At 39.6% G+C, this 17,379-nt stretch overlaps 1 protein-coding gene across 7 annotated transcripts in view; it reads left to right on the top strand.

Annotated features, from left to right (window-relative positions):
- Positions 1-9,754, top strand: part of TP53INP1 (tumor protein p53 inducible nuclear protein 1) — a 79,136-nt gene extending 69,382 nt beyond the window's left edge. For 6 of the 7 annotated variants that reach the window (XM_075063113.1, XM_075063112.1, XM_075063114.1 and 3 more), the window contains 2 exons: positions 418-766; positions 6,023-9,754. In XM_075063113.1, coding sequence (XP_074919214.1) covers positions 418-766; positions 6,023-6,272 — 599 coding nt within the window. In that variant the 3' untranslated portion in view covers positions 6,273-9,754. Of the gene's footprint in view, positions 1-417; positions 767-3,388; positions 3,423-6,022 lie in introns of all 7 variants that reach the window. The other variant, XM_032763903.2, reaches the window with a different exon arrangement.
- Positions 9,755-17,379: the final 7,625 nt, after the last annotated feature.

Here is a 17,379-nt window from a genome sequence, read left to right as displayed (position 1 = left end):
TTAGCCTAAGCATAAATAACATGGATTTGTGTAAAACAAACCACAAAACATCTTGTGTAAGCTGACTAGGGAAACTGACATCAGTTTCCCAAGACTAACAAGTTCAGACCGTAGTAGAACTACTTGTACGGATAATATTTATTTGACGCTGAGCAATCTCTGTTACACAATTCTATCACTTTTCTGGCAATACTCTTGATTTTTTTTTTATCTGACATGGGAAAGCGTTTCCTAATCACCTCCCTTTTATTTGTTTGTGTGTAAAATGCTTGTGTACATGCTGATGGTAGACCTTTTTGTTTGTTTTATCCCCTACGTGCTCCACATGAACTTGCTGATCTCCATCTCCTGCAATCACCTATCTGTGATGACTTCATCTCAACTGTGGCAACTGGAACAATGGACAACCTCCACTAGACACTTGCACTAACTTTTCAACAGAAGAAGCAGACATCAGTGAAACATCAGCTGTTGACCACTCCCCAGTCTTTTCTTGTTTACCAACTTCCTTAGAGTGTTTGGCTGATGCCAGCGAGTCTTGTTTCATCCAGTTTGACTCATGTCCCATGGAGGAGAGCTGGTTTATTACCCCTCCCCCATGTTTTACTGCAGGTGGATTAACCACTATCAAGGTGGAAACCAGTCCTATGGAGAACCTTCTAATTGAACATCCCAGCATGTCTGTATATGCTGTCCATAATACCTGTCACAGTCTAAATGAGACTAGCTGTGGAGATGAGGAGTTTCATAATCCAAGTAGTCCAAGGTAAGTTTTTTTTTTTTTTTTTTCTGTTGGCAATATGACGTAAATATATAGGCCATGAATTGCTGCTGAGTGCAAAGGAGTACAGTAAAATACCTGGTTACAACTTCCTTAGCCCAAATGTCTGAAGAATTAATTAGAAGCCTCAGTTTTAAGTTAATGAACGAAGCACGAATACTCCAACATTTTAAGATAAGCTCATCATACCTTATGCCTGATTTTAAAACACGTGTACGTGGTGGCCGTCCGGTTTTGACATTGTAATTAATACTTTTGGGGCTTAATTATCCCATTAATTGTACATGCCATTCCTGTTGAAGTCAGATGAAGTTACTTGCACAATTGATACGATAGACTATCCTATCCAGGTGCTTCCTAGAAATGTAGGAGTGCAAGGGATCTCTAGAAGTCAACCAATCTAGCTCCCTATGCTGAAGCAGGATCAAGAATACCTAGAACAGCCTTGAAAGGAGTTTGTCTAACATCTTCTTAAAAATCTCCAATGATGGGGATTTCACAACCTCTCTTGGAAACCTAGTCCAGTGCTTAACTATCCTTACAGTTAGGAAACATTTCTAATATTTAACCTGAATTTTCCTTGCTGCAGATTAAGCCCTTTACTACTTGTCCTACCTTCAGCAGACATGGAGAACAACGTGTCCTCACCCTTCTTACCTCCTCTTTATCACTTTCCTCTCCTCTTTTTAACAGCCCTTAAGATATTTGAAGATTGTTATCAGGTCTCCCCTCAGTCATCTTTTCTCAAGACTAAACATGCCCAGTTTTTTCTCTCTTCCTCATAGAGCAGGATTTCTAACCCAGAAGAGAGCAATAAAAATGATAGAAGGTACTTGTGCCTACCCCTGTAAAGTGCCTCACAAACATTGTTTCAAGTATCAGAGGGGTAGCCGTGTTAGTCTGGATCTGTAAAAGCAGCAAAGAGTCCTGTGGCACCTTATAGACTAACAGATCTACTGGAGCATGAGCTTTCGCGGGTGAATAACCACTTCGTTGGATGCACGTATTCACCCACGAAAGTTCATGCTCCAATACGTCTTAGTCTATAAGGAGCCGCAGGACTCTTGGCTGCTCTCACAAACATTGATGATGTCCTCACAGCCACCCTTTGAAGAGGGAGAAGTACTATCTCAATTGCAGAGACTGGGAACCCAAGGGGGAAAACACGTGTGATTTATCCAAGGTCAGGTCACAAGAAGTCTGGGGATATGCCTACATTACAATTAAAAAACCATGGCTGGCCTGTGCCAGTAGAATCAGGCTCATGGGGCTCAAGCTAAGGGGCTATTCAACTGCCATGTAGACGTTTGGGCTCAGCCCAAGCTCTGTGAATTGGGACGGCCACCATTAAACAATTTATTTTTCTCTTGTTAAAGTCAGAAATTATTCTTCCACTAGGATCTGAATTCTAAGGAGGTAACCATGCAGAATGACCACAGACTCAAACCTATCATGCAATATTTGCCTGGTAGCAAAAATAATTCATTTATGACCCCACACGTTTTTTCCCATATGGTCAAGTTCTGAGAAATATTAATGTAATTTCTGGGGCCCTTGTTCAGAAGGACTGGACAAATTTTGCCTACTTCTAGTGTTCATCCTCTGTAATAAGAATGAACAAGGATCATCTTATGGTGAGTTTGGTTCTGTGTGTAGCAACGTGCAAGTAATTATCACTGACTTCAATGGCAGCCTAGCTCCCATACCTGTAGTTTCTTGGTTTGCAACACTTTAAAGAAAATGGGTGATATTTTTTTTTCTTTTCTTGGTAAAGCAACCTAAGCCAGTGTCTAACAAGCATGGGGCTGATACTGAAAATCTGTGCTCTTGGTATCAAAGGCCTTTCTTTGGGAGATCCTGAGCACCATAGCTCTGGCTGAAGTTAGTGGGAGTCGTGGGTACCCTGCACCTCTGAAAATTGGGCTCTGAAGAAATCTGTCACAACTGTAGGGTGCCCTAATACCGTGGGGATGGGCATAATACAATTAAAACAGAATAGACTAGTTTGTAAGAACCTACAGTTAGTAGCAGCAATGTAACAGAAATGGTTGCAAAATGGAGATGATGAAATTTGAGTGAGAATTGTCATTCAAGAGTAGATGGATCTGTCGCTTTCCCCTTTCCTCAAATTCGGATATTGAATTATTATGATGGCTTTGTACAATTTAGGGATGCTGGTGTAAGCCATTCCAGAACTATATTTGCATCTTTTTATAATGTAGCACTACTTAAATATATAATTAAATTAAAGGGCCAGATACTCACTTGGTTTAAATCAGCATTATTCCTCTGAATTCAATGGAGCTGTACATTCAGCTGAGGATGTGGCCCAAGTATCACTGTTAAATACTAAAACTCCGTGAAATTAATGGGAATTAGGTGCCTAAATGCCTTTTGAGGATCTTGGCTAAATATTTTGTCCATAATTTCATGTACAAGGTAATTATTTTGGAGAACAAAATTGTAACTGTTTCACTCTAAAACATTAAAGTTGAGATGAAATACAGTAACTGAGAGAGATAATAACTGTTCAACTAAGCTGACAATACAGTAAAATGTTGTCTTGAAGTCTCTAGTTGTTTAATGGTTGGCCATTTAACATTGTAGGGCCAGGAAAAGCTGCTTAAGGCACACTGGCACAGTAAGTACTACTGCTTTGGGACAGTACTTTTTGTTTGATCGGTCTGCTTTGTAAATAGACTTGTCTATCAAAACTGTACCAGTTTTAAAACTAACCTCTGTGTCAAGTTACTTAGTCAATTCTAATTCTGCTATAACAAGTAAAATATACTGCTAAGTACAGAATAGTGGCTTTTAAAAATGTTGTTTATCAGTTAAGAATCTTTAGGGTTCCAACCTTGCTAGCTTTTATGTGCAAACTGTGAAGTCACTGAGGGTACATCTCCAGTGGAGAAAAACACCCACGTGAGTGTCAGAGCCCAGATCACCTGACTCCATCTCCCACTATGTTTACATTCCCCTTCCATCAGAAGCCCAGGCGAGGAGGGTGGGTGGCTGGGTCTCAAAGTGCATCAATAACTCACTAATACAACATATGCTGTGGCTTATTGTTCTGGACAATATGAAATCCATGTATGTATTGGTGAGCTATTGATGCACTTCTGTGGCTGATGACACGAGTCAAAACCATGCTTGAGACACAATTAGTCTACTAATGCCTGATCTGTTATGGTTTTATTGTTGTAGTGCTTGTATTTGTGCTACCATAACTGTGCTTGTTCCAGAACTTCCCTTATTACTGTTTTCATTCAGAGTTTCAGCTCTGACATGTTGCTTCTAAAAACGTTAATGCATCACGTGTAGCCAGTGGTAGTGCCATAATTACAGGAGCCTACATGCAAAGTCAGTTGATCAGCATAAAAGGAAAGAATAAGAGCAGTTCCAGTGTGAAATGACTAGGGTGAGTGAAGGACAGAATGTCAACTTGGACATTATACTGACCGGCTCTTGTCTGTCGGTTTTAATAATCTGTAAAGGAAGGTAACTCTGGGATAGGCATTCAATGCATAATTCATCTTGGGGCCCATATCCTTCAATCCATTCGTTCATTTTGTGCTGCTCTGCTGGCACAAAGTGAATGTGTTTTGGCTTCAACTCTTTGCTGGTGGGAAGTCAAGGGAACCAGGGGAGTCTGTTCCAGTGCCAGTTGTACATACTCTGCCAGCATGGAGGGCAGTAGGCAGACCAGGGGCATAGCAGGATGTTCTACTATACAGATTTTCCACAGGTATGAGGTTCTTCCACTAGTGGAAACAGACATGCTAGGGCTGAATTTGTTATAACTGACTCCCTGAGGGCCCCATCCTCTGTGCCCTGAGCGCAGGGAAAGCATGGGCTCCTAAACTTTGAGTCATCCAAAAAGGGTGGTGGTAAAGCTGCATACTGCCACGTCGTGTCCCATAAAAGCGTCTGCTATACAGATAATGTCACCACTATCATGCCACCTTGATGGGGAGGTCCATGGGAGTTGTTTTTAAAATTTGTATGGGCTCTGGAAAGCTCTTATGTTACAAAACTTACCACCACCCCGACCCTCAGGCTGTGGGGGTGGGAAGCAAGAGACATTTTATTGATGTATTCTCTCACCCTTGCATAGGTTGGTGATGCCCCATACTGTGCGATGGGATGTCTCTACAGCAATCTGACTTTGACAGGCATTGAGGGAATCAAAGGGACAGGCTGATGAAAGACCTTTAGTTACTCATGGCATTTCACACAGCTGGTCTGACTTCAGTGGCTTACCTGGTCTAACTTTCCAGGTCTTATCCATGATCATCATGTTTGGGTTGCCAGCCATGAAGGCAAATCCAAACAATCTTTTATTTAGTGCCCTTTATTTTCACACAGCCTAAACTATCCTGTGCAAGATGACCTTTAACCATAACATCTAGTAAATATTTACTAATTCTTCCGAGGATCATGAAATACATGCTGCCTTCTGTATTTAATACATTATATGATCTTTTGGGCATTATGCCATTAGTTCATGTATAATAGCAAGCTGGAAAGTGCATTATGCCCAAAGGATTAAATATTGAATCAGAAATACAAAAGGCAATATAGAACAGTCCTTTACAGAGAGAATGAGGGTAGAGGAAACAGACCTATTAACTCACTCCCTAAAACATGCTAAAGAACTACATCAAAAAACTTCATGCCTAGTGTGATGGGATAGGGTCAACTACTGGAAATGATTTGTGTAAACATCTCTATGTAGGCTTGGCATAACTTGATTATTTTTTAAATAACTTTGATGGATTATATCTCTTTATTTTTAAGCACTTTTTTGTTTTTATCTATTTAAATTCTCCCCATTGTAGGAGATTATTAGGAGTGGAAGGGCCAGGCAGTGGGGATGTCAGACAATAATTTAATGGCATTACACACTGAGATCCAAAAAGTCAAAGCATTATAACCATTAAAATACAAATTGTCAACATTACATGTCAAAGTATACACAATAAATATCCTGAAATCAAGCTCTTAAATTCTTCAAGCAGCATTTTTCTTACTTTACCTATTTGTACATTTCTATTGATAGAAATATTTTTTTGTGTGTATGTGGTGAAAACGATGTTTAGTGACATTTACTGATACAAAACTAATTCTTCCAAGCCTATCTGTATTCATTCAACTAAAAGAAAATATTCCCTTAATAAACTTACCTTGATCTCCAAGTACTAGCTGAACTGTAACTAACATTTGTATGTTAAATTTTAGAATGGAAGCACGAAATGAAATGGGGCAGCATATTCATTGCTATGTTGCTACCCTTGCTGCTCACTCAAGTTTTCTGGAACAAACCAAGAGTTTTCGTCCGACCCAGTGGGTAAAAGAACATAATGAAAGACACCATCTCAACAGAAACAGTCTCCGTCGCCAGAATCTTACCAGGGATTGCCACTCTCGGCAAATCAAGCACAATGGATTGTTTGTTCACCAGCCTTGCCAACGTCAGTATAATTACTGAAGGCTTTTGAGGTTTTAATCCTATCAGTTAATTGTTCTTAGCGTGCTTTTGTTTTAATATATAGATAATGAAGGTGTGATCAATCATTTGAATACAATCATGACTAGTGTTACATTAGTTTGAAACCACATTTACATATAGTGTATCACAAAATGCCTTGCTATAGGTCCTAAGTGGTTATCTTAAATATTTCAGTGTTTTGGAAATGTGTATGAGTGTGGTTTTTAACTTTACTACGATGTTTGGATGGGTTTTTAAAGAAAATTCTAACAAAGATGGAACATGCATTCTTCAGTCGTATGAAGTTACAAAATTATTGGGGTCAACCATACACTTTAATAACCAGTGCTTTTGACAGCTTTGTATGTCTGTATATACTGTATACACAGTTATACTCTACCATAAGCATTAAAAGGCTATAGTTGCCAATGGATTTGAAGTAGATGTCACTAAACTCTTATTGAAAGAAGGATAACTCTAGATTTAATCTAAACTAGGTATTATATACTTTCATTAAACAAACAGTTACTTCATATAAGCAGCAGAAGAGCGTAAAATGTCCACCTGATAATACTGGAATAAGATGTGGCATGAATGTTACAGGTATTGGAAAGGGGCAAACTTTGTGCCTTCATATGGAGTGAAATGAAAAGTAGACCTATGGGTTATTAAATATAGACACTTATCCCAAAGATTCCATCAGTATTTAGATCATGCTCTTTTTTCCTTTTTCCGCTTTTTCTTTTCTTTGGGGAGAGGATGCATCTATTACACACCTCTCAGAACTTGGTTTAGTTTATCTATAGTGTGTATCCAAGGCGAAAGGGCTAGACTGACTGTCTTCTGTAATAGGTCCATCCCATAGCTGAAACACCTTCTACAGAACCTGTTCCAGTGGATGGTGAGTTCAGATGGGCTTCCGAGCTGCTGATTACTGCCTCGAATTGATCAATTCATTTCAAGTGATAGATTAGGAACGGCTCACAAACTACTGGATGGAAAACCTATTTCCAGATGAGGTCTTGCACCCTTCCCAATTCTTTCCCAACGAGAGAATAAAGTTGAGGTGGCCATGCCTGGAAGTGCTGAAAGGCATAACATTATAAATACATTCTAACACTACTGGTCTTCCAGAATTAAGCAATGCTAGGAGAGTATATAAAAGTGGAGATTTAGGAGCTACATTAACAGTGGATATTTTATTGCTCATGTGGCATAAAAGCAGAAAAATATCTAACTTGATAATTTTATAGACTAGTGGTGGAGAGGGGAAAGTACAGAACATTAAACATTCTCTTTAAAAAGTTATTAAAATCTCGCATGATCTTCTGGAAGAAAGCATGCCTTGAAAGGCAAAGGCACCAAATTTGACAGTGCAGATACTTCCAGACAGCCACACTACAAAATCAACCATGATAGATAATTCTTGGAAATTTGAGTAAATCAAGGAACAAGGGGAGAATAGTGAAGCTTTACACTTCCTCTTTGTTTCCAGTGCTTCATCTGTGATCACTGCTTTTCCTGCATTTGCTGCTAAGGCATATAAATGTTAGTCACGCTCAACCGAGTCTTCCAGCTGAAATCGTGTGGAAAAGCCTCAACGCTATAAAACATGTATATGGGTGGCTCTAATTTTTGTGATTTTAGATGAAACCAATAATGCTTAAGAATTATTTCAAACCTATGAAATGTTCTTTGAAATATGGCCAAATGTTTCAGTTCTGCTGATACAAAAACCTAATGCCTTGTAGTAATCTTGCAGTATGAGTAGCACTGCATATAACAGATGCAGGCTGAACTCTTGTGGAGAGTAATCTTCCTAATCCTGTAGCAAATAGCCTTCTGGTCCCCAATTCCCTTCAAATACTCTGTTTTTTCAGGTTTTAGTTAACAGTTTAATTGCCATGTGTATCTATAAACGTAGCACTATCCACATTGCTTTTGTTTGTACTCCTGTCATCTTACTGGAATATATTCCTAGAAATGCCGGGAGGTCCTCTAGTCTAGACCCCTGCACTTAGGCTGGATCACATCTATCTAGCTCACATCTATCTAGACCATCCCTGAAAAGTATTTAGTCTAACCTGTTCTTTAAAACTTCCAGTGATATAGAACATACGTTTTTTGCTTTGAATGATTATGTATGAGTCTAAGTGCTTAATGCCAATTCAGAATGTAGGTGATTTATGATGTTCTTACCTCTTCTTCTTTTTTTAGTGATTCATATATATATACACACACACAATATTTTCCTCTGGGCTAGAAACTCTCACTTATTTATCCAAGAATAATTTTGTAGCTTCACCAATCTCGATTCCTAGAATCTCTCTCATTTGTTCACTGAGATCTTAATGTTGCTTCTGGTATCATTCATTTCAACTTTTCCTCTCTTTTTTTTTTTTTCTTCTCCTCCCCCCCCTCCCCCCCAACACACACACTGTCTCTCTTTCCAGCTCAGGAGACTCCTTACTTTAATTTTTCTCTTCCTAAATAGCTACTTTCCTTCAGCTTTAATTTCCCTAAAGTTAAATGAAGGAAGATGGCATCTCCACCTCCTTTGAATTAAAAGGGTTTTGTAATTCTTTAGTAGGGGGTGGTGGGGAAGTGCATGGCTCCCAAGCATTATAATTGGAGCCTCCTTTTTTCAGATGGCAAGTAAACGCAATTTTAGACTGCTCCTAAAAACTGGGAGATACTAATCTTTTTTTATACTATATTGCTGGATAATTTTCTAGTGATGAAATCCTATATCTTTCAGGATATAAACTTTTTTGTTGCACAAAAGCTGTGCCTCTCAATTCTTAATATTGGAAACCATGCTATATTGTATGAGATAGAGATCTCTATCTAGCAATACTTTATCAGTGACTTTTTTTTGTTAATTTTGTCTTGCATATTTATGTTACTAGTTCTGTTTTGTGCCTGGAGTTCTTGGGCAGTTTTTTGTTGTTGTTGTTCTCTAGTAGTGTGTGTGAATTGTTGGCTTTTTCTATGATTTTTGAACAGTAGTAAAACATATTGTTTCTTGTAAAAGTGGAGGCCTTGCACTGTCTCAGATGCTGATTCATTAATTTTGTTGAAACTATGTTTCCGTATGTATCAGTCAATAGACAGATGTGTTGTAAACAAACCTGTGCCTTCTAGGTTTAACTTGTACACAGCAAACTTGAAAATTCAAAAGGGACATTTCAGTTAAGATAAATACTGTAATCAGTCTATGCATATATGGCAGCTTCTTTCTAGAGCCACTTTCTCTACTTGTAGCAGTTCTTTTGATATCAAAGGTGGTCTGGCTCTTAGTTTGAATAGGCAGTTTGATACAAGCTGAACAACAACAAAATACAGCACTTTGCCAAAAAGTAGCATTGCTTAAACAATGTGTAGTTATTGACACAACTTCCTGTATTTTGGTTTCATGGTGCATCTTGCACTTTATGAAGAAACATATGATCTTAACTATCAATAAAAATTGGCCTATTAAAGTGGCTTGTCTGAGTCTTTTTTTCCATACTATAGTTAAATTCCAAATGTTTGAGCACTAATTTTTGGACACTGTCTATAAATACAATTATCACTACAAAATGACCTTCTGTAGTTCAAAATTCTCTCTGTTCTTGGGCTATAATAGTAATGGGTTACATTGCCCTTCCAGTCAGCTGTGAAACAAATTGTGCTCTTGGGGTCCAGGAAGTGGGAATGGCAAAGGGTAAACAAAGTTCCAACTCTTAACAATTGCAGGCTCAACTTCTTTTTGTATATTTTAGTGGCCACACTAGCCGCTCATGGCGATATCAAGTCAATACTAAATATCTGTGAGGATTCTACTTTTCCGATGATGCATGGCCCAACCTTCCTTATAAGGGGCATCTGCCTCCAACTGTTTGCCAAATTACCATACAAAAGCCACAGAATCTTAGTCCAAGTGAGGATTCTGAGATACTGTTAAGGATTCAAGAAGGTATGGCCTGTACTAGGAAAATGGCTCATTGCTGCTGGATACAGTGAGCAATGGCCTTGTCTCTGCTAGCAAAATGTTCAAAAACTTCCCATTGGTTTAAATTAACCTACCAGTATTAGCTCTGGGAACTCTGGTCTAGACATCCCACTGGCTGCTGGCAGTTGCGAACACCATACTGGTTAGACTTGCTCCATATAGGACTAGCTGCTGCTGTTCTGCTAATATTAACGTTCGTTGCATTGAACCCTAATGGAGATGGGGCTGATGAGTGTCTCTTCTTGAAAATGGTTTAACTGCTGCTGTAGATGGGTATTGTAAATAGCTTTCTCCCACTATAGCAAGCAACATTAAAACATTGTTCTACTAGGTCCTTATTACACATAAATGTGCTAAAAGTCTTGTACTTCTGTCAGTTGCAATTTAAACCACTTTCAGTACCAGTAAGAAGAGTTTTGGGGAGATGGGGGCGGGGGAGAATTGCTAACACTCATTGTCAGCAACGAGCTCCTTATGTGGATAGTAACATATAGCTGAACATTATGTATTATACATAATTCGTGCCATATCACCTTGGGCTGTGCCTTAGCCAAATAACATAGTCTGGAGGGCCCTGGAATGGGAGGAGACAATGTGCAGATACAAGTCAAAAACTTCATTTGCAGAGGGGTTGTCTGGGAAGCAAAGGTAGAGGGTATGCTTCCTCTTCAGGAGTCTTCACTAGACTTTTATCTAGAGTTAATTGACTGTTTAACTCAAGGTATTTAAGATCTTTGTGAAAGCAAGTGTGGACACTTTACAGGCTCACTAGGCCCCATAAGTGAGCACTATCCTTTAGAACATAAGAATGGCTGTACCGGGTCAGACCAAAGGTCCATCTAGCCCAGTATCTGTCTACTGACAGTGGCCAATGCCAGGTGCCCCACAGGGAATGAACCTAACAGGCAAAGATCAAGTGATCTCTCTCCTGCCATCCTCTGATGAACAGAGGCTAGGACACCATTCCTTACCCTTCCTGGCTAATAGCCATTTATGGACTTAACCACCATGAATTTATCCAGTTCACTTTTAAACGCTGTTATAGTCCTAGGCTTCACAACCTCCTCAGGTAAGGAGTTCCACAAGTTGTGTGTGCGCTGTGTGAAGAAGAACTTCCTTTTATTTGTTTTAAACCTGCTGCCCATTAATTTCATTTGGTGGCCCCTAGTTCTTATATTATGGGAACAAGTAAATAACTTTTCCTTATTCACTTTCTCCACATCACTCATGATTCTATACACCTCTATCATATCCTCCCTTAGTTTCCTCTGTTCCAAGCTGAAAAGTCCTAGTCTCTAATCTCTCCTCATATGGGACCCGTTCCAAACCCCTAATCATTTTAGTTGCCCTTTTCTGAACCGTTTCTAATGTTAGCATATGTTTTTTGAGATGAGGAGACCACATCTGTACGCAGTATTCAAGATGTGGGTGTACCATGGATTTATATAAGGGCAATAAAATATTCTGTCATATTCTCTATCCCCTTTTTAATGATTCCCAACATCCTGTTTGCTTTTTTGACTGCTGCTGCACACTGAGTGGACATCTTCAGAGAACTATCTATGACGACTCCAAGATCTTTTTCCTGATTAGTTGTAGCTAAATTAGCCCCTATCGTATTGTATGTATAGTTGGAGTTATTTTTCCCAACGTGCATTACTTTACATTTATCCACATTAAATTTCATTTGCTATTTTATTGATCACTTAATTTTGTGAGATCTTTTTGAAGTTCTTCACAGTCTGCTTTGGTCTTAACTATCTTGAGCAGTTTAGTGTCATCTGCAAACTTTGCCACCTCATTTTTTACCCCTTTCTCCAGATCATTTATGAATAAGTTGAATAGGATTGGTCCTAGGACTGACCCTTTCAGAACACCACTAGTTACCCCTCTCCATTGTGAAAATTTACCATTTATTTCTACCCTTTGTTTTCTCTCTTTTAACTAGTTCTTAATTTACATAAGAGCCTTTGGTGAGGGACCTTGTCAAAGGCTTTCTGGAAATTTAAGTACACTATGTCCACTGGATCCCCCTTGTCCACATGTTTGCTGACCCCTTCAAAGAACTCTAATAGATTAGTAAGACACGATTTCCCTTTACAGAAACCATGTTGACTATTGCCCAACAGTTTATGTTTTTCTATGTGTCTGACAATTTTATTCTTAACTATTGTTTCGACTAATTTGTCTGGTACTGACGTTAGACTTACCAGTCTGTAATTGCCGGGATCACCTCTAGAGCCCTTTTTAAATATTGGCGTTACATTAGCTAACTTCCAGTCATTGGGTACCGAAGCCGATTTAAAGGACAGGTTACAAACCTTAGTTAATAGTTCCACAACTTCACATTTGAGTTCTTTCAGAACTCTAGGGTGAATGCCATTGGGTCCCGGTGACTTGTTAATGTTGAGTTTATCAATTAATTCCAAAACCTCCTCTAGTGACACTTCAGTCTGTGACAGTTCCTCAGATTTGTCACCTACAAGAGCCAGCTCAGGTTTGAGAATCTCCCTAACATCTTCAGGTGTGAAGACTGAAGCAAAGAATCCATTTAGTTTCTCCACAATGAGTTTATCATCTTTAAGCGCTCCTTTTGTATTTCGATCGTCAAGGGGCCCCACTGGTTGTTTAGCAGGCTTTCTGCTTCTGATGTACTTAAAAAACGTTTTGTTATTACCTTTGGAGTTTTTGGCTAGCCGTAAACCTTGAGTTGACTGGCAATCTGCTAATCCAATGGTAGAGTGACCTCATCTGCCTGTAAAATAGATTATCAATAAATTTCTGTATGTTGACACTTGAAAACAGTATTTAATCTACAGTACTTATTCACTGAAATAAATTATAAAAGTTCATTACATTATAGGGCTTCAAAGTTAATATACATTTGAGTGTTGCAGCTCACTTGAGTCCTATCCTCACACAGTCTCTTGTCTTGTGTTAGCATCTAATTTAGGTTATGCTCATGTTCACTTTATGCTATTCCCCCAATGGGTCAGCCAGTGTATCAGCTGCTAACACCACTGCTCTGTAGGATGGAGCCAGGCTAGCTCTGCTTGAGGGCTTCTAGTCCTCCAATGCCTTCCCATAATTCCTGCTGGGTGCCCAGAAAGAAAAGATGAGTTCTACCCAATTCCCTAAGGAAAAAAAATTCAGCTCAGCTTACTGCAGTGGAAAGAATAATGAGCACATCACTAGTGTGGACACAGCAGTGTGCTGTTATCACATTTTGGTCACTTGCACTTGAGCTAGGTAAGCAAAAGGGAAGTAACTTGAATTAACTCTGTAGTGAAGACACTCACGGTTAATCTGTTCCCAGGGAAGACAGCAACCTCTCTGGAATTATGCGGTTTCCTGCACTTTTTTCTGGACTAGTGGTACTGGTCCCTGTCAGAGATGGGATCATAACTAGCTGGATCACTGCTCTGACCCAATATGGTCATTCCTATGAACAGGTATGTTTTACCCTTTGTATTGTTCAATCAAGCGTAAACTTCAAAAAACCCAGTTCTGTGACTTGACTGTATAATTTTTATGTATGAAAAAGGACAGTGGAGTGTTTTTTTTTTTATTTTCCAAGTAACTCAAAAATGGTCAAACTGAATTTCCAGAAAAAAAAAAAATCACCCCTTTGCTGAGAGTACAGTGTTGAAGTTTTCACTTCCAAAGAAAAAAACATATAGAGGGTTATGAGTTTATGAAAACATGGAGCTATATAATGAGGCCTGTCTATAGGGAAAGTTTCTTACCATTTATACAGGTATAATTATACACATGTAGTTAAACTGCTATAGTTATGCAGGTGTAGCTCCTCAGATAGACACTCTTTCTGGAATAAGAGGGGGGGTTTTTTCCCCTCCAGTTTGCCTTAAACCCCTTCCAAAGTAAACAAGAAAAAAACCCTCTTATACCAGAATGAAAGTGTCCATAATTGTATCTGTTTAGATTAACACCTCAGCTTATACCAGTATAACTTTTGTTTGTAGACAAAATAGCTATTGATATAGCTCTAATCACCATGGTATCATTTTAATTACACCTCTTCAATGGTTAAAACTGTAATGGATCCCTAATAACTATATTTTCTGATTCAGCTGTGCAATGTAGGCTTTCTTACAGTGTCATTTTAGTGCGTATTCATAACCACAAGAAGCTGCCCACCTCCATTTTCATACTTCATCAACCCATGACACATGCAAATGAGAGTCAAGGGATGTGTGTGTGTGCAGAGAGAGAGAATGAGTCATTTCTATCATAGGAAAAGTCATGCTAGGACATGTTTTTTACACCATTGTCCCCTTGATACCTTAAACCACAATTCAACCTTTCAGAATAGAGGAGACTGAACACAGGCTGAGAAATGTGAATAATAAAACTCAGTTTTGATAGTCTGCCAGTATGTTGATTAAGGGAACGGCACCATCTCATCCTACCTCCATAAAGCCCTATATATAGTATATACCCAGCCTAAATGCGATAGTCACCTAGCCACATTATAGCAAGGATCAGGGCTACTGAGAAAATTCCCTTATTCTAGTGGCAAGATGGTTGAGGGTATGGTGTGAACTGGAGAGCTGCTCAACAACCCTCTTCCTAGCCCAACTGAGGGAAGCAACCAGCAACTGGAGGGAAGTGGGGAGCTAGTTAACAACCCAGTCACCGTAAGAGATTGTGAGAGCAGAGATCAACTCAATAATCCACTCAACCACAGTAAGGGAAGTGGCCACAGGGGCCTGTGGAGCGGAGAGCTTCTCAACAACTACGTGGTCCTATTGAAAGAAGCAGCCACAAGGACTGGAGTGCTGGTAGTAATCTTTTTTCCAGTTCCATCACTGGCCCAGACCACAGCTCTAGTGTTCCCCAAGCTTTTGTACTATGGTGCCAAACATGGTTATGATGTGCTGCGTTTGGCCTACGTTGAGCCCAGTCTATTCCAAGTCCACTTCCTAAAACGTTTCCATTGCTAACAATAGTTCAGTCCCACAAAAATTAAGCAACAATGAGAGTCCTAGTGCAGAGTGGGCAAGGGCTGTTGCCACCAGTTTAATCATTGTTTTACCTAAACCTGCTCAGATCAGCTCTTAACAACGTTGTTGTTAAAAGGCCTGCAGCAGCTAGTAGAGCCGAACCAGCGTTAGCAACGGGAAATTTTTGAAAATATCTTTTAAATATAAACAACGGATCACTAGCTGCCAACAGCCTTTATAATACTGTCAGTTACACCAAGGGATTAGACCATAGGGTTAGAAACAATGGCAGTAACAACCCACGAAAGCCAGGGCTCAGTGGTGCTCGAACTAGGGGTGTTGGGGCTGCAACAACACCCCTTACCTTGAAGTGGTTTCCATTATATACAGGGTTTACAGTTTTGTTCAAGGGTTCTTAGCAGGCTCCCTATAAAAATTGTTCCAACACGGCTGCAAGGGCTATGTCTGGCTGATGGCCTCTTTCTCCAATATATTTTGCATCATGTAGCTGCTCTGGTGCCCTTAATGTAAGTGCACTGCATTGGAGTAAGCTGTGACTTACTCCAGTTTGAAATGCATAAGCTACTGGTACAGTGCCTCTGTGCCAGAGGTTTGTATTGGTGTAAGTACATGGTGCAAAAATAAACCTGACCCAGTGTAGGAAGGGCCTTGGGCACCCAGAATTACTAACACCAGTGGGACTTTTTTGACATTTCCCCTAGTTTAAACAGAGTAGGGTGACCAGAGAGCAATTGTGAAAAATCGGGACAGAGGGTGGGGAGTTATAGGTGCCTATATAAGAAAAAGACCCCAGAATCGGGACTGTCCCTATAAAATCGGGACATCTGGTCACCCTAAAACAGGGCTGGAGGTATTGTGAAAATCTCCCACTGTTGTTCAACCGTAGTGCAGTTCCAGTGGTGGGAGTGCTAATATAGACTGGTCACAGGCAGTTTTATCACCCTGTTGTCTAGAGTAGCGGGCAGAATGCCTAAGCTGGCTATACTACAACTTCCATCATTGCTTCAACTGGAGGATCTGCACCAATGGCAATTTACAGTTATTAAAGTGGCTGCTCAACATTAAAAAAAAACCAACCACAGTTGTGTCTAGCATTGTTCTGCTTCCATTGCTGGCAAACACATACAAAAGTGTCTACTGCAGATGTTCTCATTGTGGAAAGGGCCTACATTTACAACCCTTTGTTGCAATATTAGCATTAGCCTTTCTGAACTAATATCAGTGAGGCACCTATTGTTCTTTTGAGGTTGCTGAATTATATAAAACATATTACTTGGGGGTTGTATGGAACTTTACCAGTACATCTCAATAGCATGTGAATTCTGCCATCTAATTTTACTATTATCACAATTTATCGTTAACCATTTAAATATTGCTCCTCCTCCAAAGCATAAACAGTAATAAAAATTGGAAAATATTCCTTAAGAACACATTTTCCTCCATTTGGCAAAACTGTGGCTTGTTATTGTGTGCTAATTGCAGTTCTGACGCTATCAGCTCCAAATCTGGTCCCTGATCATAAAGAAACATAAGATTTAATTTGTAAAATAGTTGCTTTCCTTCCCCCCATCTTCTTTCCTTTGACAATCTCACAGTCTGATATTGCATTTTGTTGTATTTAGATTGAAATTCCTTGGGACAATACCTCTTTTTCTGTAAGGAATTGTGCACTGAACTGGCACTACGTAAATAATATTGAACGTTCAGATGTTGAAAGTTTTGTACATACACTAACTAATCCTCTACCATCTCTGGGAGGCAGGTAGCTGTACCCTTTTATTATGGATGGGGAACATGAGGCAGAGAGAGGTTGTGGCTTGTCCAAGTTCACATCGCTCTGAATGGAATTCAGAACGCCTGACTGGGCAGTACCACAAAACAACACTATCTCCCAAAACATGGTCTCCTCATTGTTACAGCCACACAAAGAGAAGTCCCAGCAGTAAGTATAACTAAAAATATGACTTCAGTGTAAAGGAGAATTCAGCTGACTTGCCACAAGACTCACATTTTTCCTATAATGGGTCTTCTCAGAGACCTTCTTTTGGGAGAGGAAACAGAGCAGGTGGGCATCTTTGCTGGTTACCAGGGTTTCTGGCATGTGGAAGATGGGAGCTGGCCAGCTGCC

The sequence above is a fragment of the Chelonoidis abingdonii genome, chromosome 2 (assembly GCF_003597395.2).
Source record: "Chelonoidis abingdonii isolate Lonesome George chromosome 2, CheloAbing_2.0, whole genome shotgun sequence".
Taxonomy (NCBI): Eukaryota; Metazoa; Chordata; order Testudines; family Testudinidae; genus Chelonoidis; species Chelonoidis abingdonii.
The sequence above is the reverse complement of the archived record's forward strand: the minus strand, read 5'-3'. Positions and strand labels throughout refer to the sequence as shown.